The sequence below is a fragment of the Lepisosteus platostomus genome, chromosome 13 (genome assembly GCF_059453375.1).
Source record: "Lepisosteus platostomus isolate fLepPlt1 chromosome 13, fLepPlt1.hap1, whole genome shotgun sequence".
Taxonomy (NCBI): Eukaryota; Metazoa; Chordata; class Actinopteri; order Semionotiformes; family Lepisosteidae; genus Lepisosteus; species Lepisosteus platostomus.
In genome coordinates, this window is record NC_142623.1 from 44,821,933 (window position 1) to 44,844,417 (window position 22,485).

General features: G+C 37.7%; 1 protein-coding gene across 5 annotated transcripts in view; it reads right to left on the reverse strand.

Annotated features, from left to right (window-relative positions):
• Nucleotides 1-2,461: 2,461 nt before the first annotated feature.
• The window catches only part of LOC148650764 (pro-neuregulin-2, membrane-bound isoform-like), a 307,325-nt gene continuing 287,301 nt past the window's right edge, over nt 2,462-22,485 (reverse strand). For 3 of the 5 annotated variants that reach the window (XM_088604908.1, XM_088604907.1, XM_088604911.1), the window contains exons 6-11: nt 20,226-20,249; nt 15,605-15,707; nt 12,489-12,618; nt 10,220-10,347; nt 9,070-9,294; nt 2,462-5,686 (exon numbers count right to left, since the gene is read on the reverse strand). In XM_088604908.1, the coding sequence (XP_088461034.1) occupies nt 5,026-5,686; nt 9,070-9,294; nt 10,220-10,347; nt 12,489-12,618; nt 15,605-15,707; nt 20,226-20,249 (1,271 nt within the window). In that variant the 3' untranslated portion in view covers nt 2,462-5,025. The remainder of the gene's footprint in view (nt 5,687-9,069; nt 9,295-10,219; nt 10,348-12,488; nt 12,619-15,604; nt 15,708-20,225; nt 20,250-22,485) is intronic. The other 2 variants (XM_088604910.1, XM_088604909.1) reach the window with 1 other exon arrangement.

Genomic DNA, 22,485 nt, shown 5'->3' on the forward strand with positions numbered 1-22,485 from the left:
CTTTATTTTTTGTGACATGTCAAAGGTCACCAGACCTGGTTGACTGACATGGGCCTCAGGCTTCTCAGCAACGTGAGGTTTTGAGCACACAACACCAATGTAAGAACATCATACCTTGAACTCTTCTCTTTGTACAGTCATCTACTGTAATTGTCAGTGGAAAGGACAACCTTTTCCATTGGAAGCAGAGACATTGGATTTGGTAATAAGCATTTTGACATTTTGTAGAAGACTTTACATAAGAAGCATGACACGAATGCACTTTTTTAAAGGTCATAGTAAAGAGAGGTTATTTTCAGAATAAACCTAATGTGCCCTTTAAGCACTATAGTTACTCATTCATCCCTTGGAGAAGTTGGGTAGGTGTGCTTTTTCACACAGATAAGTGGGACCACAGAACCAACCTGAACCTTTTGCAATCAGAACAGTACCAGCTTTGTTGTTTCAAGTATGTTCTGTGTGCATCATCACATCTCAATAAACGGAGCCTACTGGCAACACGTTGTCACAATGCGGTTCTTGGGAGGAGCCACGGCAAACACCAGTAAAAGTCAGCAAAAGAGGGGGGAAAAAAAGGAAAAATAAAAACACACTGCTTGGAACAGCAAGATCCAGACTGGAAAAAAAGGAGAGCGAGACCTGAAAACTCAGCCTGCCCCGGTGAGGACACACGGCAGGACGAGAGGAGAAAAAGACAACAATAAGAAACAAAAAAAGACGACCTTACACTCTTCCTCCACAATCCCCTCCGAGACTGTTGCTGTTATCTTCTCCCCTTGCGGGGGTCCAGGACTAGAGTCCTACTAACTGATCCTTTGGGGAAGAGTTCAGCATACTCCTGAACGGTTGTCCAAAATTAACCGCCTCAGCTGTGGTTATCAAGGTAACGCGTCACCCTTAGATGAGGGCTCCGCCTCCACACTGAACACGATCCTCATAATGCCACAATGTGTGTTACATACCAATGACCACAGTGGAAGCCTGTTAAACACCATATTTTAATATTTCACTGTTTTACCTGCAAAGATCCCAGTCGCTCCTCTTCACTCCTGTGTGTTCCTATGTGGGCAGTTCCAAATGGGTAGTTCTATGATACATCTGTGGAAGTCTTCAAATTGGCTGCTTCACATGCAAAGTCATGCCGGGCATCTTCTTATGATGTTTTTGTACTGTAGCAGTCGTGGAATTCACCCAAAACTACAATTGTTTCATTTACCAGAATGCATTGTTTTTTTGATATATAGAACATAACACATTCAAAATTAATAAACTACAGACTTTAATAATAATAATAATAATAATAATAATAATAATAATAATAATAATAATAACTTAAAGCATTTTTAAATGAATCTGATTATCAGAATATGCTGTCATAGATCAGGTAAATCTTGAATCTCAAGTGTGACCACTCTTTTACCACAAATGTGAGTTATTACATGGCTGCAAACATATTTCATTACTTGATGACAAATTGCATCATATTTGGTTTGCAGTAGTTTTCTCTTTCATGTGATCTGAGATCACCTTCAAGCAAAGTGAAATCTCCAAGGGATCACAAGCAAGAAAAGTCCAAGATGAACACACAGGTCTTCATCTTTCAAAAACTAACCTTCAGTGAGTAAGGCTAACCCAACTGCAATGGAGTGTATTTGATTTGGGACCTGAACATGTGTGCCAAACAGCATTCAGTAGTCTGGTCAAAAATCTAATTAAGGCAGAGAAGAGGAGTGATTCGAATAGCAAGGTTTGCTGGGCTGAAACTGGCTGAGGAGAAGAGCACCCCTTTGAATGAGGGATGTGCCAGAGAGCTGCTGCTAGGGTGAAGCTAGGATGGAAGAGGGGTGTGAAAACAAAATGTAATATTTATATGTAGTTAGATGTAAGTATGCAAGATCACAGTTTGAACCCTCACCCACTTTTGATTAAAACTGAAGTTAACAATTTCATGAATACGTCCCATCCATCCGTTTTTTCACCTCTTTATCCAGCTCAGGGTCGGAGCCTATCCCAGCAAGCAATGAGCACAAGCTAGGATACACCCTGGATAGAACATCAGTCTATCATAGGGTGGATACCTCTTAAAAAAATGTAAATATTACATTTACAGTACTGCATGTTAGTTGCTTGATTTTTTTGCTCTGTGCAAGCAAGAAGCCATGCTTTTGGACCTTAAGTGCATGTTTTCTTTGGACTTCTTACCCATAATAGGCCTACAGTATTGCACTAAAGTGAACGCAATAAAAACTTGATCTGTTACTTGTATATCACAGAAGACACCATATGCGACATCTGCACACTGTCAAATGAAAGGGTAGAAAATGTCATGTACTGACATTTATTTTTTAGTGGGGTAGCAACCTTTAATGTTTTTTTTAATAATCCCATGGAGTAATGGTGAAGTTCAATGTAGCCCAGGTGCTGGTTGAAAATGAAGTATTTCTTTATAGACACGAAGAGATTATATTAAAATGATATGAATAAAGATTTATTTTTATGTGAACAGGTGGTTTGATATCTTTTTTATTTTACAAGTATTTAAGACAATCTCGCAAAATCTCTAGCATATTCCAAGAATGGACATGAGAAAAGGGATTTATTGCTGGATGTTAAATTAAATACACTTTCACTAACTGGAAAACTTTTCAGTTGCCACTTCACCATGCATCCATCTATTTGAATTGCCAAGGACATGCAGAAACGAGGTGATCTTTTGTTAAAAAGGGCCAAGCTACAGAAATAAAAGAACCTGCAGGATAAAAGAGTAAGAATTCCAAATGGGGCTTTTTCACATGTGAACTAACTAGAAGCACCGCCTTCATTGCATCAAATCCAACTCAATCAGAAAAAAAAGTTACGAAATTAAAAATCCCGGATTTCTGCTGTGAGACATTAAAGGAAAACAATTTCTAATCTAGGATATAGAACCATTACACCATTAACACTGTGTCTCTCATTAAAGCAGTTAAGTAGGACTTGCTTATATGCTTAGTTCTGAGAACTGTGGTTTTATTTTGTTAAACCAAAAGAGTCGCCTTTGCAATCGATTTGATCTGAAAACTGTGTTGCAGAATTATTAATAATATTTCACATTACATCTTTATTTTCCTGTATGACATATAAAAATGCAATGCCAAAATATGCTCTTCTTGAAGTATTGCAAACCTACAAAGTTCTATGTTTTCCTTGGTTTCTCTCCATGGAGAATGGATGAGGGTTTCTGGGCAGCTGTCCCACCAGAAAGCTTCAACACGATCACAGACACAGCTCGTCACCCTCATGCAACTGTTTAACTGATGTTATTGCTGGTCACACGCTACTGCCAGCAAAGCCAGATGGATCAAAGAATATTAGCTAATGACTGTGATTATTAACATATTCGAAAAGGTTGGCTTTATGCTGAAAACACAAAATAAACATCTGCATATATACGTTAAAGAACAAAGGTATCCAACCTTGCATAATTTTACACCTTTATGGTAATAACAATAATGATAATGTATATAATCTATAATTTATTTTGTAACTCTGAAGGGGAGAGTATTTTTTTAACTAATTAACCAGGCTAATGCATTTTCAGAAGTCTAGCTCAAGATCCATTAAACATTTCAGAATTTAAAAATCACACAGAGGACTATAATACTAAAGTATTACCAAAAGTTTTTAAATAGAAAATGGCTTGCTGACATAATACTTGTGATAATAATTCAGTCAAGTCAACAAATAAACAAACAAACAAAAATATACATAAATATGTTTGCATATTTTGGCATTATTGACAATGTTGCACAGCCTGGACTTGTATGATTCTACAAAGAAGGCCTTAACATGAGTTATCACACGTTCTGTGTAAGAAGGAATGATTAATCATAAAATAACAATTGGAATCTGCATTGGAGAAGTAGGAGTCCTGTCAATCCAACTCTCCTGGGAGTCTCATGATGGTGCCTGGGAAGCAGCCCAAACTGCCCATGAGCCTCAACAAGCTTGTTAGCCTTCTGAAGGAGCAATTGTGCAATGTCTCATCATGCCCATGAGAATTTAGTGCCAGTTGTCGGTAAGAGGGCTAAGTTCTGATTGCAGCTAAAGGTGGACCTGCACCCTCAGTGAAAGCCCCTGACACATGCTCTGCTATTGCAACCACTACTTAATGTTTTTGTACCACTGGGGATCAAAGATTTAAAGAATTTAGGATAATACTTCACAGACCGCAGTCAATGAAAATGAGAGGTTTCTCTACACCAGCCCATGAGTTTTGGCAAAGAGCACAACCATAAAACAAGACTGTCACTTATCTGTAATGTACAGCTAAATAACCTGCAGGGTATGATGGCAATATGCTTCCATTTCTCAACCCAGATTAGCATGCAGTTTTAGACAGAGAAGTGACTGGCATCATTGCACGTCTGCTCTCTTCTGTTTATGTTGAAACCCTTGCAATCTTGGGCAGCGTAATATTACACCACTTGTTGGTTTGACACTAAATAAATGACATGCTCATTCCCTCCAACCCAAATAAACACAATTCTTTACAATGTCAACTTTGAATTATAAAAACTGATAAACATGTCTGTGATTTGTTTTTCATGTAAACATACACTTTATGCAGAAGTGAGTTATACTGTATGAGAGCTTAACCAACATCTATGGATAATACAGTTCAAATCAGAAAACAAATCCCAGATAACAGATCCAGAAAAAAAATGTCTATAAAAATGATGAGTTCATATTAGAAAGGCTACAAAAAACTCAACTGGAACTCTGGCATCAGCATACAGCAAAAGGCACCACAATATTATTCTATTTTTTAAGTCGTGAAAAAATTGGCACGTTTTTTAAGCTGTAAATCAAAATTTACATATAAATAGAGTTTTCCCTATAAAAAAAGTCTTTGCTGTTAGCTAGTAGACAACTTTTGCTAAAATGAAAATAAATATTTCATTTGTTTAGAATATCTGTCTGTTATATAAAATAAAAATATTTCTTATAGGTGCAGGTCTATAATATATATTTGTTGGTTGGTTTTTAAAGGGGTGCATTGTCTTGTTTTGACCTCGAGTGTGTTAGTCTGGTCTGTAAATTCCCACGAGTGTTGTGCCGGCCCGACGAATAATAAGTCCTGCTGTCAGCCGGTCTGTATATGGTGGACGGCTCTGTGTTCACCACCATGTTCATGTTCTGCATACTCAAGAAAGGCGTGCTTTCACTCGCCTGCTCCTCCTCCGAATCGCTGTCGGACACGCAGCTCCGTGAGCTGTAGTCCCGCATTGCCTCCCCGCGCTGTGAAATGTGCCCGTTGAGTTTGGATTTTCTCCACCGCCTGCTGTTGCTGACAGTTCTCTTTGGTTGCTCGAGGGCGGACAGGTACTCCTGTGTGGTTTCGTACTCGTCGTCCTCCACAAGCCGGAAGGGGCTAGAGGGCAGGCTGCCCGTGCTGTCGTTCAGGTAGCTGCACCTCTGCTGCCGGTACGCCTCGTGCCTCTGGATGTCCTGCAGGGGCACCTGGTACCGGCGCAGCAGGGGCAGGTCGTCCTCCACGCGGTAAGCAGCAGGCGCGGCGGGCGGCAGCGAAACTGCATGGCTGGAATTGGGCGACGTGATTTCAAAAGTAGGCACCTGTGTAGGCAGTGAGTAATGGAAGTCCACAGGTGAGAGGCGGGCTGGTGTCGTCAGGGCTGACACGTACCTGCGAGAGAGGGATCACGCACACAGATTGATCACCAGATCCTACTCCATTGCCACTTGCCAGACCAAGGACCTGGCTTCCCTTAGAAGCCCACAAGATCAGGTAAGCAAGGATCCAGAAAACTGACTGATGTCAATATTGAACATACAGAGTGGAGATACAGTAGCTGCACAAATGTCTACTGCTGTTGTACAAAGCTACTGTAGTAGTGTTCTACTAAAAATTGTTTAGCTATTTAAATGCTGTTTATTTGAACCACATTTCTTCCTAATCAGTATGAGCAGGTTTCAGGTTACTTTGCATGCTTTAGACACACGTCAGTGCTTGGTCACTCCCTATCAAGCTGCACCAGGAAAAGGGACTCCGTGTTCTGCAACACATGGGGACAGACATGTCTGATGTAGGCCCAAAAGAATGGTGAAGACCAATTTTAAGATTCAGGATTTTTTTAAAATTAAAATATCTTGCAAAAGAAGGTGTGTTTTGCACAATCATGTGCAACATATTTGTGTTTACATTTAGTGAACAAGATGCTTAAAATATTCTTATGTTTTGGTACTTCAGCAGCCAACTCAGTATTTTTGTAATGATACTGTGGTAGAAAAAGATTTTCTGACCCAATTAAGATTAATTGTTTCAAAAACACTGAAAAATTGGATATGATTCCAAAGGCACATCTTTTTAAAACACATTTTGAATAAGAATAAAATACATTTATAGAGATCTTAGCCATGAGCAAAACATACATTGTTAACGATGTACGGTACAGTAATTGGTTAACTTCAGCTCTAAAGAACACTGCTGACTGGGTCCAAACATTTGTGGGGCTTAAATAAAATTCAGTTCAAAACTTAACTTACAGACACAGAAACGTTTGGATATAGAGCAAAGTATGTTGAAGCCAGTGCTGAACAAAGTGTGAGGTTAATTTCACTATACTTTAATTGCAAGTAAGATTTTGTCCTGTCCCACAATTGTATTCTGTTTAGAGATAGACTGTCTTCATTACCTCTGTGGCACCTGGACCTAAAAGCAGTTCCAGCACATTTGCTGAATTGTACTAGAAATCGTCACGATTTCTGAAGGTGTGGCACATGAATCAGATACAGTCAATAATCAAAATAGCAGAAACCCACATTCAAATGAACTCTGTTTTGCCTGAAGAGCATAAGACAGACTTCTCACGCATTTCCTGGCTGGAAAAACCCATCCATCCATTTTCTAACCTCTTTATCCAATACAGGGTCGTGGCCAGTAAGTGCACATCCTTTGAAGTCATCTTTCAGAGTGCCTCGGTAGTGTTTATTAAGTTCTCTTTCAGTTATTTAGGTTTTCACCTGCCCTGTTCCCAAGGACATTGTGGCACCTTCATGCTCTTAAATTACTTTTCTTAGCACAATATGAAAACATACTACTTAGCTCTGTGACTTCCTTTTACTTGCGGCGGCAATTTCCCGTGGGATGCACAGTTTAACTGACATGGGAGAACAAGAACAACATAGACAACTTCACATGTTTTAAGAAAACAGCACCTTTATAGATTAATAGATCACACCTGCTTAAGCATTCAAATCTGACCATCAGATCTACATTGCTGCCCCCTGTATTCTATGGTACTGTGAGTATTTAAATATACACATTAAAATCTATGCATTTGAAAGATTTAATTGCAAATGTAAAATAAAAAGAAAAATGTGAAAAAAAAAACAATTAGAACAGCAGGATGTAAGTTGACTGCTTTAGGTCTGCTACATTTTAGTGATAAGGTTAACATTGAGACCTCAAACTCAAATGCTGTTTCCTTCCAATATAACTTCAGTATTTTTTAAGTACTGTAAGTGGTAATGCATACAGCAAAGTGCAAAGACATTTTCATGCTTCATATGTTTGTAGAGTGAACCTGTTAATTTAGTCTAAGGCTTTAATATAGAAAATACAGAACTGATTTTATTTTTAATCTTAATTTTAAGTCATCAAATGCTTGCCATAGTTGCGTGCCAATGATTTACTGTAGTATCAGTGACAATAGAGCAATACCGTACAATTTCTATTGAGCCTTTGGACTAAAACTGACATTTCTACAGAGACCTTTAGGCTATTTTTTGTAATGGGTGCTTTACCATATCCACATCCAACAATGCTTTATGGTGAGTAATAGTGGTGGTGTACTGATCTGCTCAAGAAAAGTAACCTTTGTGAAACGATGCTGCACATTGGTGTCAGTCAAATCAAAAGTTAATAAAAAAGTTTATTGAATTTAATACATTTGCAAGAGCTTTTATCAATGGTTTTGATTGTTTTACACTCATACTCGTGGGTATGGGGAACATTTCAAAATCCAATGACTGATGGGCTTCAGAGAGATACTGTGGAATAGCACGTGTGAAACCCCAGTTAGGGTTTGGATTAGTATTCCCACACTACTTACATACTTTTTACACTCAGTGCTGGATTTTTGGGCATAAGTCAGCTTTAAGAGGAGTGATAATTTGGTTCTGTCTGCAACTTTTTTTAGAGAGACTTTTGGCTGCCTGGATGGTGCGGTATGCCGTTTAATAATTGTATCCCAAAATTCAGACAGTGGGATCAAAAGTTGTCAGAAAAGATGATTAAATCTAATAAATTGATACAAAAATAAATAAATTGTATAAATAATATAATGACACATGAAAATATCCCTACTACTTAAGCAACAGAGCCTAAGACCTGACGTGCTGCAGTGTGGTCCGATCACTCATCACCACTTTCCTTGGTTTTGCAAAGCGTAGAGCACTGAGGACCGGTACCTTGAAGTGACTGTGGCAGAAATAAGGAAATCAATTCTGCCAGTGACATATGTCCCTGTCTTTGGTATTCATTAGGAAACCGGAACCGACCAGGCTTCTCACACAGCTGTGGGTTTTTTCCAAAATTGCATGCCCTAACTATACGATCATCAACTTGAATCCATAGTCTGTTGTCTGTTTTACAACAGCTACAGACAAATCACATAATATTATGGTATTTGTTTGGTAAGCAGATTAATCCAGACTTGGTACTGAGGGAACAATAGCCTTGTTGTGAGAACAAGGCTAAGGGACTCTCATGCCTCCCTACAGAGTGGACTGATTCGATGAGCTTCTGCAAGGGTAATGATGGGACAGGAAAGGATAAGAGCAATAGATGCTAGGAAAGAGGAGCTTGCAAGCTATACAGAATGTACCCATACCTAGTCAAGGTTAAGGGGTTTGTCCTACCTCTTGAAGGATTCCCTATGTAAGAACAGAATTGCTATTAAACCTTTCAAAAGCATTCCTCAGTGTCAAAAGAATGTCTTAATGTATACATCAAAATAACTTCAGTACCATAGAGGGTTAAATGATGCGCCAGAGTGTGTTCCCCACCTGTCACTGTGTGGTGAGTCTCTCAGTGAGTCGATGGAGTCCCTGTACTGCATCATGGGGCGGCGGGGGTCAGTAATGCCACAGTGTGCTGCACGCCGCGCCCGAGCTTCGATGCAGGCAGGACTGTTGCATTTACTGGTCCCCACTGAGGATGACATCATGCCAGAATGTGAGTCTGAAATAACACTCTCCGTCCTGTCCAAGCTCCACGTGCGGTCTTCATGTCTGCACAGGAAAGCAAGAGGACTGTGACACCTCAAAACAGCATACTGACCACTGCCTGCGCATGTAGACCTACAAAGCAAGGTGTGATATTTATGACTTTTCCAATCAGGCTGTGAATAACCAAAAGGTAACCATTCAAACTGACATGCTGGAGTGTTACAGCCCTGGTTCACCACAAATGCAGGTTATGTGGTCTCAAAAACAATAGGAGTTCTCTGTTTCTCACATGTAGGTCTTTGTAGGTCTGCAGTTCTGAGTCAAACCACAATGTATCTGGGCAGCGTCAGTCCCGGCAATGGCAATATATGCGGTACTGCTTAACTGCAAATATCTCTAATAAAAAGCATGGACAATTACATTCTGCAACAAAGGTGTTAAAGTAAAGCTGAATTACAAGAGTGCTATATTTCATATAACAAAAAGGTCTTGTTTTTGAAGTTCCAGTTGACAGTCCACATTACAGTTTCAAAGTATAATCTAGCTTAGCTCACCATTAAAATTCAACTGTGAGCATCACAAGTCCATATTTATAAGATACTGAGAGGCATTAACAAGACAGCAAATGCTTTTTATTTGTTGCATTTCTAATGTTTCTAAGTATATACAGTATAGCACTCTATAGAATACTGTATCTGGATAATATTTTTGCTGGAGAAGTTGGGGGAATAAGAATCCCCCGATCTTGAAGGTGATGACTAGAATATTGCATAAAATGTAGCTGAAAGGTAACAACAAAAATAAATACACATCATGTGTCTTCACTGACATTCACTGCTATATAATGGCAGAATTATCCTCTGCACCAGAAATTACCAGAGTTACAGATCTTAAGCTCTTGTAATTCTCACCAAGGCAGCTATGACTGTTTAATTATAGATTAGACATTTCCATGCAAGCCCTGAATTCCTGAAGATGAATACATTACCTGTGACTGGATGTGTTGGTAGCTGTTGAAGAGTGATGAGACGTGGAGGAGGGGTGGCTGCCAGAAAACGAAGTCTCTGCCTCGTGACGAATCACCCGGTCAGTAGCTGGAACGTTTTTGGAAATGTACTGCAAGAGAAAGAGAACCCTGATGAGAAAATTAGAAGGAAGTGCACGCAAACTCATCCATTTACCTTATTCCTTCTCATGGGGCACAGAGCAATGACATTCGTTTTGAAAACTGTAACACAATGACACATGCTCACAGCATGGGCCCTCCTTTAATGTACCTTGAAAACCACTTAAAAGTCTGCAACAGCAATCATGTGGACATCAGTGTGGATTAGAGGTTAGTATTCTGGGCTTGTAACTGCAAGGCTGCAGGTTCAAATCAGGTACTTCTGTTGTCTTCTCAAGCAAGTGTCCAGTCAGATCACTCCAGTAATGTACCCTCCTGTATAAATGGGTCTCCAGCTAGCCAGGTTGTCTTTGTAAATCGACCTGACCAGGACTGGTGCTTAATTCAGTAACCCTGTTCATAAACTGTGCCTTAACAGGAAGTTGCAAAAATAAGTGGAAATCTAATGGCAAAAGCTGAGGTGGAATAAATGGTTTTGGAAAATTTCACACTTTTGAAAAAGGTTTTTTCTTACTGTACAGCATATGCATTTTTAAATTGGAAATAAGCTTGAGCTGAATTTTAGAAATACACGGCATGTGGGAAGCCCAGCTGTCCACGATGTGTGCAGATCTGCCGAGCACATGATTTTCAGTCCTGTACAAACCCATTCTACCTGCCTTCCTAGACATCTTCGACCAGGAACTGAAGTTCATATTATTTATAAACCAGTAACTTGTCTGATTAACACACGATCTGGGTTTAAATAAAGCACCACTAGATTGGGAGACCTCTGTTTTTAAAGTTGTTTTTTTAATGTTTTTTGGTGTTACAACATTGTATGAAACCTCAGTGAAAACAGACAAATAAGGAAAACCAAAGTTTTTGAGCACTGATTTACTTGACTTCCTGATTAACAAACAAAGTAACTACTACTGTGTAATCAATAACTGTAAGGTACTGTACATATTCTCTTTTCTACAGTATGTGGCTTATTAATTGTGTAAAACATGTCCAAAGGGATTACAATAATTTAACCTGCACATTATGTTTAAGTAAGAGGGTAGACCCACTAACATTGCTGTGGAATCTCATCTCATCAGATCCCTCAATTCAACCTTATGTCCAGAGATCTTTACACTCCATTTTTTATCTTCTGTATTTCATTTTAGTGATTCTTTCAGGACACATTTTAATTAAGGTGCCACAAAGTAGATGTGTTAAGCATGAAAGACTGCTTAAATTAAATAAAACAGCTGAAGACAGACACAATTTGGCACATATTATGCTTAATTTACATAATGCATAATCATCATGATGGTTGGGAAAGAAGCTCTTATTAGGAATTCAATATATAATTGCCAGCTGACGAGCATGCAGTTGTGTTGTTGTTTGAATTGTATACTAAACAGAGTGCAATTTTACTTCTCACTAAATTTGTAAAATACTGTTTAAGCATCCTTCACACTGACTGATTAAAAATATATGTAAACAGACACAAAATAACCCTGGTGGCTAAGGTAGGGGGTTTCTGCTGCTCCATTTCACTGTCTTTTCAGACTGAGGAAGGATAAAACAAGGCTGAATCCCCTGAATCCTCAAATGTATCTTCCTAATGCAAACACCTAATTAACTCACTTCACCTCTTTGTTCTGTATTTACAGTAGCGTTTACTGTTTAACAGGGATATCTTACTCCAAAGGCTAGAGGGACAACTGTTAAAAAGATATTTTATTCAGTGTGTGTTTGTGACAAAAAAATCACCATTTTCAATTACAATCATAATAGCAGAAGTGACAACCATGTTTCCTGATGGTACCTTCTTCGATATACAGGGGCACTGGTCCCAGATTTTGCGTGTATTTGGCCAAATTTACATGATAATTAATGACTTAATCCTTCATTCCTTTTTTTGAGAGTTATGTCAATTCAGTGATCTTAATAGAATGAAAGAACTAAAATAAAAAACCTTGAATACAAGATAGATGGTAAAGCATGTAGTAAATCATCATCATGGTCATCATCACCATCACCTCTATCATCACCATCATCATCATTGTCATCACCACCATCATCGCCATCACCATCACTATGAAGGCTGATGGAGTTGGTGATCGTGGCTGTGGCCGGACACGAGGCTGTGTGCACTCACATCCACCATGGGGATCTCCTCAGGACCAGGGCCGGGCCCTGGGTGGTTCGGCCCATTTGCTAGGTTTCTGTTCTGGTGATCTGGGCACATATTCTGCCTCAGGTGGTTATGCATTTTCTTTCTTTGTTTCCTGCAGAAAAAAACACACATTGAGACACTTAGTCATCTAAGCCCACGGAAGACCATACTGCATGAACTCAGTGTTGTCAATTTTTATTGCTTAAATGAAAGAAAATAATCATGCATTTAAATCATTTAAAATACTTTATTTAGAATAAAGTAACAATATTAAATATACAGGTATAATTTTGTCTGACATGAAATTGATCTGTTTTAAAAGAATTAAATAAGCATGTCAAGGCTTAAAATTATTTATATTTCTGAAGCAATGGTGAACCCCCTTATACTATATGATTCATATTCACACTGGCAGAAATACCGCCATGTATCAAGTTATCAACACTATCTAGATTCACATCTGTGCACTGCAGATCTGCCTACAGCAGAAGATTTTACATCGCTTAGATAAAAAATCATAAACATTAATTAATCTGAAATATTTGTGTTTTATTTACTAGTAAAACACATTTCTAGTTAATTTCTTACTGTTTTTTGCAAAACCATACTACTTGAGTCAGCAGATCCATGCTCAACCTTACATAGTTTGCTCATGAGCACAGGTGACAAAATGACTTTACAAGCTGTATATGACCTCTTTAGCTCCTTAATGTGGCAGTAAAAATATGTGCTTTAACACTGTGCCCAATACCCTACAGCTACTTAAAATGAAAATATCTTAGAAATGTCTACAGTAATAAAGAAGCATCCTTAATTACATTATTCGCAGTATACTGAGAAATATTCTCAAGGGAGCCTTTTTACTGTGAAATGCACTGCAAATGGACGTTTATACGATACTGAGCAGCTATAATGACACACCATTTATCTTTGGATTACAACTTCTTTTGATGTACTTTACATCATTCAGACTATTAATAACACAATAGGTTTTCATTGAAAATAATAATATTAAAATAATAAAAGTAAAACTGATAACATACTACTATTTATATATAATAAAATAATACTGGTTTTGAAATTAAAGTTTAAAATTTATTGATACAAAATCATAAGTGCTTAAGTGTAGCATTCTAGCCTGCGATATAATATAAGTACCATATGTTCTAGAGACAGCAGTGAATGCCTAGGCCCTTACACTACAGGCAGTGGACAAAATAATGGAAACACTAAGTAATATGAGGATGTTTTTATAATAAGGAGTTGGGCTGCCCTTTGTCTTCAGAACAGCTTCAATCCTTACACTAGTTTTGAACTGGTTTTAGTGGGATGTTGAACCATTCTTCAGGAAGAAAAGCCTCCAGTTGTTTGAGAGGTGAAGGAGGTGGAAATCTACTCTGGACTCTACGTTCCAGAACATCCCCTAAAGGTTCAGTGATGTTTTGAGCTGGTGATGGGGGAGGCCATGGAAGAAGTTTGGCTTTATCCTGGCGTTCATGAATCCACTCTTGAATATGATTAGCAGTGTGCATGGGGGTGCATATACCGTCATGAGGTACTAAGTTGAGTCAGAAGAGTTCTGAAAAAATGTTTTATGGACAGATGGGAAAGAAAGGAACCACATATATTCCAAAGAACAAAACCTTATGTGTGAAGTATAGCCTGGCATGGGCATGAATAGATACTTATGGACCTGACTCACTCATGTTTACTGATAATGTAACTAATGATAGAAGCAGAACAAATTCCGAAATTTACAGAAACACCTTGATACTTATCTAGAAGAAAGTGCTTCCAATATGATTGGATGGTGCTTTACCATGTACTGTAGCGTGACAGTGATTCAAAACATGTGGCCAATGCCAAAGAAATTTTTCAAGAGAAAACAAAAGTGGAAAATTTGAGACTGACCAAATCAATTTCCAGACTTAAATTAAGCAGCAATTTACACACCGAAGAAAAAAGTGAAAACACTATATGAATAGGCACAAAAATCAAACTGGCTGCACTAAAGAGTTGGCAAAGCAAATAAAATGATCATGCAAAGGTTTTGGTGTGCTCTATAAGATGCAGACTTCATGCAATAAATGCATCAAAGGGAAATGCAACCAAATAATGATTTTTACTGTACACTCTGAAAACGAATCATGGCCTCCTAATAATCCCCATCTATGAATTGGCTTCATTACTCTGCTCTCCTCCTCACTAATAGCTGATGTGTGGTGAGCGTTCTGGCGCACTGTGGCTGCCGTCACATCATCCAGGTGGGGCTGCACACTGGTGGTGGTGGAAGTGTAAAGCGCTTTGAGTGGAGTGTCCAGAAAAGCGCTATATCAGTGTAAGCAATTATTATTATTATTATTATTATTATTATTATTATTATTATTATTATTATCAGCTGGTGGGTCAATTTAACTATCAATTATTATCAGCCTAGTTATTTTATTGGAAATATTTCCAACTTTTTATGTAAAGCTTTTTCATTTAGAGCTTCACTCCCAAAAGAACTTTGTGATAAAGAGATCACTGTAGCCCACTGTAAAAAAGGCATTTCTCTGAACTTTTTCATCTCCATTGCTAAATACTCATGCACATAGTTTTTTTATGTTCAGCTTCATTCAAACATGCTGCCAACTCTTCAAAAGTACTTTTTGCACTCTTACTTTTCATAGTGACTTTGGTTCAAGAAATTTGCCAAATAAAACATGGCATTTATTCTGTTACTTCACAGAGCTTATGACGGAATATTAGATGGGGGTTACTCTGGCCTAAAATCAACCACTGCAGTCCCTACACTTCATATACTTACAGTACTTGTGAGAAAAAAAGTAATTGGTGCTGGTAATTAAACTTGTTAAATACACATGGTGACCTGTGTCATATGCAATTAAAAAAAATAAAATGTAAATAAAAAAAACAGAAATATAGGAGTTTTTCCTTCTTAAAATTAGTAAAAGCTAGCAATGTCTCTCCCATGTATGTTACCTTAAGAAATGAAATCACGAACATGGACAGAGCTGGAGAAACTCAGTTTAAGACCAAACCAGATGGCTAACAGATTTCAAAGAAACATGACTGCACGCGCAGAAATAACTTACTTGGTTTTGCAGTAAGCGACCACACACACAATCCCCACGACGAGCAGAGCCACACATATCCCGGTGATTGTCAGCACTCGCTTCTGGTACAGCTCCTCGGCCTCTGGAAACAGCCACACAGGGAGCCTGTTAGAAACTCAGCGCAACACGCTGGCAGTGTCCTGCACAGCTCCAGCCTCCTTGCACTGTCCACTTGACTTAGCACCTTGCTGGCCTCTGCCCAGCCTCTTGCTTCCAGAGCAGGAGCTTGTGATGTTTAATAACAAGCAAGAGGGAAAAATGACATGATCTGTCACAGTTTAAAAATATGTTTATATTTTAGTACACACTGTGTTTTTCCTCCCATGCTTGTCACTAAACCTTTTGCACAGTAGTTACAGGATTATGCTGAAATATGTAGCAAAGGGGATTTGAAAAGTTTTAATGCCACTATAGAAGGAAACTCATTTGTGTTGTAATCTCAACCAAGTGGATTTCACAATATACAGTATGTATAAAATACATAGTAAAAAGTGATGACAGCAAATATACTTGACTTTTAAATTTTTTATATCAATTACTAACTACCTGCAAAAGGCACTGTAGAATGATGTGACGTTATATTCAACAAAACATGTAGCTTCCTTCTTCAATAGATTTAAAGCTTTCCAAAACACCCTTGTTAATATTTCACAAGGTAACTTATTTGAAGTATTTCAAATTAGGACTCAGGACAGTGTTATACATTTTGAATAGCATTGTATGTACAGTAACTGAAAAAGATTAATTTTTTTTTTACATTTCATGCTTTCTACTATTTTAGGTTTACTCTTAAACTTAGACTAAGAACATCCTGCATAAGATGAAAATATCAGGTACGGTACACCACATGGTAGTGGCGAAGTACAATTTTTAATAATTAGTTAACTTTTAGACAGCTGAGAATTTGCATGTGATTAGGATATTTTGAAATGTGTTATGTGTTATATGGCTTTATCAAGTGTTGTGAACATCGGAAATTATATATTCAATTATGTATACAATCATAGTCATAAAATCTATGTGTATATAACATGTACATTCTTGTATCATGAATTTGTGTGGAGTATTCCTTCTGAAAACAGAAATTACATGTGGTGATGCTGACTAATGTTGCAAAGTTCAAATAATTAAGCTACTGAATTAGCTTTGTGAAGAGTTTAGATGGTCTAAGTAGATTACAAAGGTTTTCTCCTGTTACAGTATGTGTAAGAGAATTGTAAAGCCTGTATTATTGACTTGTTTTATTGTTGCCTTTTATTCTATTGTATTATTTTCTTTAAACGTTTAATTCCTATGTTCACATTGCTGAGTGACTGAAATAGTTAATCTTCTCCTTAATTAATAATTTAGCGATTAGTAAAGCTGCCCTTCAGCTTTCGTGCTCATTTTAAGTTGCTTTTCAAGGTTGACTTGCTCTAATCCTTGAAAAGGAGACACTATTTGTGAGTCATATCACTATGTGTAAGTAGTGAAAGTTAATTTATGTTTTGCTGTTTCATTATTTAATCAATCTGAAAGGATAATTACGTGCATTATGGTAATGTGTGCAAAGATATCAAAAGATCCTGCTCATTGGTAGAAATTTAAAAAATAAGGGAGTGACTTAAATTCAGAGAGGTTTTATTTAATTTCAAGAGATGCAGCAGTTTCCTGTAAAGAATTACTTGAATTGAAATAAAACTGAACAATTTTGAAATAGCTGAAAAAGTCATCACAAGTTCTCAGCAGTCTGAAGGTTCTGTAAAGTAAGAATCAGAAGGTACAGAATTAACTGTACATGTAATAAGGCCACAAAGCAGTCATCCTTTTCATAAATAATAACTTCAAATACCATAGCCAAACTGGTCTTCTTTTCTGTTTTACAGTACTTCATATTTTCAGCATTTGGTCTGAGTTTATTTTTTGTCAGATTAATTTGTTCCCATTTTTAGTCCCAAATCTGAACAGCAGCACTTTTATAATATCAATATAATTTAGCTAAAATATATATAATAGAATATTTCTATTTCATAAAAATGATTTCTTTCAAGTTTTGGAAGATAATTCTTCAATTTTTTCATTTAGGAACAGTGTTACTGTAAGAATAGATACCCTCTAACAAGGCTCAATGTATACTCTATATACTGTATATATACATTACAAATTTAAAACTAACAGGCGGACTTTTTAACCCTTGCAACCTTTGAAACATGTTGGTTCAGAAAATAGATCAGTGAATATCCACTTTATTGAGGAGTGATTTAAAAATGAGCATTTGCAACAGGTCCTAAAGCGTACCTGCAAGCTCAGCTGTCGACTGCATAGAATGACGTACTGTATGTATTGTCAGAATATCTTTTTCTAAGACTGTTTTATACAGTCAGATACTGGAGTTGCAAAAATAATGTTAAGGCGTTTACAAACTGTAGAGAGCAAAGGTAGCCAATAATACTGTTAGTGCTGCACCTTGCCAGTCCATTGAACAATCATCAGTTAAATGGATAACTGAGGAGTGCTGCCACAGTCATATCTGGGCAACTCCCAAAGCTGTTTGCAAAGGCATCAGGGTTAAAGTGTCCAAAACAGAACAAAACTTTTTCAATTTTCCAACAAACAAATATAAACAAAAAAAAACAGAATTTGAATCGTTGCTAATTTTGTAACTATTTTCGGCAGATTTTGTAAAACAACCTGTGAATGTAAATAACAGCAACAAGAAGACGAGAGATTGGACAAGGGAAAGAAGTAAAAGAAGACAAAAGCAAGAGCGGGGAGTGATGGCAGGGGCTGACAAGGTGGGTTTGGCCACAGGGAGCAACGTTAACTGTTAGCCTGGCATAGCATGCTTGTTATAGAAGAGGACAGAGAGAGGGACACTGAAGGAAGCAGAAATTAAAGCAAACTGGCAAAAGATGTTCAAGACTTCCACTGAAGCACAAGAAATGTTTTTTGCTTTTCGATTAGCAGCACTCATTTTCCTATTTTTCCTTTCCTCACTGAATGAGGCAAGGTACGTAAGTGTCAGGTAAAATCAGAGCTTGTCAAGGTCAATTCATGATGCAGTTGGTGGGCTGTACATTAAAACTGTACAGTGCTTAGTAGACAGAAAAATGGACGCATTCACTCATACTGTTTACACTGGAGGAAACGTTTTAGGGAGGTGCTTGGCCTGATCTTCAAAGCAAATATTTTGGGAAATTGTATGTTTTATTTTCACAAAAATCTTGAATAATTGAAGAAACGCAGTACATAATTCAAAGGACACATCTTTCTTTGCACTAGTATGGGCTATGCTTGACTTCATCTTGCATGTGCAAGATGTGCATTCGTTTCTCTCTGTGTCTGGAACCCATGATTTGCTAGTGTTTGCATAGCAGTTATTATGTCATTATATCTGTAATTAAAATAAAAAGGAGATAATTGCAGCTGTTAATCAGGTATGCAAGTACGTACAATTTGACCTTGATATACTGTATACCAGAATATTTAAAACATTAACCTTTTCCATTACAGTTTGTCATAACACCTAATGGGAAATTTCAAATAATCTACATTTCATGGGTTAATGAGCAATCTTGAAAGTATTTTAAATTCTTTGCCTTGGGATTTTTTAAACATTCCTTGAAATGCAGCCAGGAAAACAAGGAGAATAATTTAATAACTTACCTTTCCCAATAATGTTTATGTAATATTACCAAAATACATGAATATTCACAGGAATTGAACTTATCATATATCTGAAAATCCTGTGTTGCACTCAGTTTCTCAAGATGTCAAAATTAAGCAAGACTGTGTATGCCCTGTGCACACTGCACATGCTACATAGGCTTTCATTCAAAATATAATTTCAGATGTCTTCTGCACCACATGTGTGGCAGCCACTGAAAAGGGTCTGCTTGAAGGTGCATCTGCAGCGTTTTTCCAAGCATGAGGAAATAATGTAATTTTAGTGGGAAAATTGTTTACTTTTACAACGAAAGATGTTCAAATGTTATTGCTGCCACTCTGTTTTGTTTCCAGGGATTCCCACACATGGTTTACCTAACGAAAAGTTTCTGTGCAATTGCACTTCATCTCAGGGACACCTGGCTCCCTGAGTGAACCAGCCTTGGTCTCAGAGTTGTTTGCCATCAAAGTTGTTTATCTCATTGCAATGTTTGGAGAAATATTATGACCTGAGGGGCATTAGGGATCTTCAGCCAAGATAACTCCTCTTCTTCCCCAAGTGTAAACACTCACTCCAAGGTTAAAAACATTGACTCATACACCCACATCTGCAGGAGACACACAGGTTGAGGCTCTGATGCAACTGATTTCAAGTCAGAATAACGCAATATTTTTTATATTGATGTAAATCTGGACAATGACTGTGTCCAGCTGGACTTGCTCACAATGAGTGCTGCAAAATGAAAAAAATGAAGCTCTTACAGTTGTAAGGAGAGTTGGAGCTACAGTGTAAGTAGGAGAAACTTATCTAGTCAGCTAGCTCATGTAGTGATAGAAAGATTAATTGATTTAGCGCTTCATTTTAGATCAACCTTTCAAAGGAAAGTGAAGGAGTGTGCTACAAATTCTAGGCAGCTTTTTAATTTCTAAATTAAAATGAATGATTGTTCCATACCCATAAATTCAATTCCAAGATGCTCTGCCAATGCAGAAAGTTGACAAAAAAAGAAAAAAGAAAACAGTTTCAGAAAGAGTACTTCCAACATACAAAAATATACGTGTCATGTGATTGGTGCGATTTCTTTTGATACATAATGTGGCATGTGTAAGTAACAATGACACGTAAAACATTGCTAACAAAAGCACCGCTAAGTCCTAAAACAAGCATCACAGTGATGAGCAAGCATGAACACATGCAGAACAAGACAGCCACATAGATCACTGCCATCATAACTCCATCTTATTTCTGCATTAACACTACAGGGCAAAGATAAGTCGCAGTTCGTTTAACAAATATTACTATAGGTATGATTACTAAACAGAACAGCTTAAAAACATATTAGAGGTGTAAATGTAATCCCTTTACTTATATTTACTGTAGGTCAAAGTTAAATGATAACTGTTGAGGCAGGCTGTTGGACATGAACAGCTAGGTATTTTATTACTGTATGTTTAGATCTTGCCAGTATACTACCTATGCAAACTGTCTACATGTTTACTTGCACATTGTCTATTGTTTGTTTGTACATTGTCTTGATGCACTGTTTGCACTTTGTCTTGTTTTTTACTCTTGTTTTACAATTCCATTGTACCAGTACCGGTTACATATGGCAATAAAGTTCAAGTTCAAGTTCAAGGATATTGCCACTTTTCTGTTACACTGCTTTATATCAACCTTTTTTTTGCTAAAACATATTCCTATTCATCTATCCAGATGTCAGAAAGCAGCTTGTTTCTGGTAGGGGTGCAAAAACCCAGAGTCTATCCCAGAAGCAGAAGGACAAGGCAGGACGCACAATCCTCTACAGGACACACACACAAGGACAATATAGGAACAACAGCTAATCCAGCCAATGTGTCTTAGGGTGTCAGGAGGAAACTGGAATACATGGAGAAAACTTACTTTGACATAGTGAGAACATGTCTGGAATTTAACCTAGGAGCCCAAAGTTGTAAGGTAGTGGTACCAACCGGTATGCCACTGTGCTGCTACCCATCCCATACTGTCCTTTAAACTATTTTACAGTTTATTAATCAAAGACATTTGATTTTTCATAATTCTAATATGTTGCTTCCAAGAACATTGCAGTCCAGAATGTGCTCTTAGCTCCACATGTAACCCTCCTGTCCTGTCTCTGTGGATCTGCTAAGCAGTTCCCCAAAGACCCAAAGAAAGTTTCTAGAACTCTTCTGTTTAGCTCAGTAGACTTTTGCTGCCCCTATCTTGAAATATTTCACTGAATCTGTGGTATTTATCAAGCCATGGGTATATGTATTTTTAAGACAAGAGTTTCTGTGCTTTTTGGGTGCAAAGGTTTACACATGTGTTATCTGTTGGCTGAGAGCAGGAGATGTGACACGGAAATAAGGACATGACAGAGACAGTCACACAACCGGCAGTCTGTCATAGAGAGATGTGTTCACAGCTCTGCGCTCTTGTTTCTGCGTGTGCCAGGCATTTCTGCTGGTCCTCATTCAAGAACCTGGAGATAAAGTAACATGGGCCCCTAAACACACATGAAGATACATGTTAGAATTCCAGCAATGCAATTGGAAGTTTATATCTTTGAATTTGGTTCTGCTTCCAGGCCTAGAGGCCATCAGTGGTCTTCTTAAACCTGCCTGGGATGTCTTTGCACCTCGACATGTACAACAGGCACCCTGAAATCTGGCATGCCATTGTCGCAAGACCATGGCAACTCCAAAATCCCACAAAAGGCCAAGTTTGTTATTTTAATGCTGTAGCAGTAAATATCTTACTGACTTCTGGGGATGGGTGGTGATGACAGGACAGAAAATAGACCTTTAAAATACGGGAACAATTTGGACATGACGTTTGGTATTTTTAAATATGTATATTTTTTTCAAAATATTTCAACTCAAATAAAAAGTTTCTTAGTGGGTATGGTTCTCCTCAATAATGAAACATAATTATTTTCAGATGACTTATGGTTTAGCTGTAATTTCAGAAGCCTGGGATTAAGGGTTTTTGCCAACCCTGTGTAAAAACTCTGCCTTGGTCACTGAATTGGGCTACAGATTTTCCATCATTCCCAATGGGTGCACAGCAATATTCAGCCCTCGTTTCTCTGACACATGAGCCAGAGACTTTGTGGATCCGTTTCGTGCCAGAGGAGTCAACATGTGAAGACTCAGAAGCAAACAGCTAATAAAAGTAGATGTTAATATTTACATTTTTACATATTTGTTTTCTT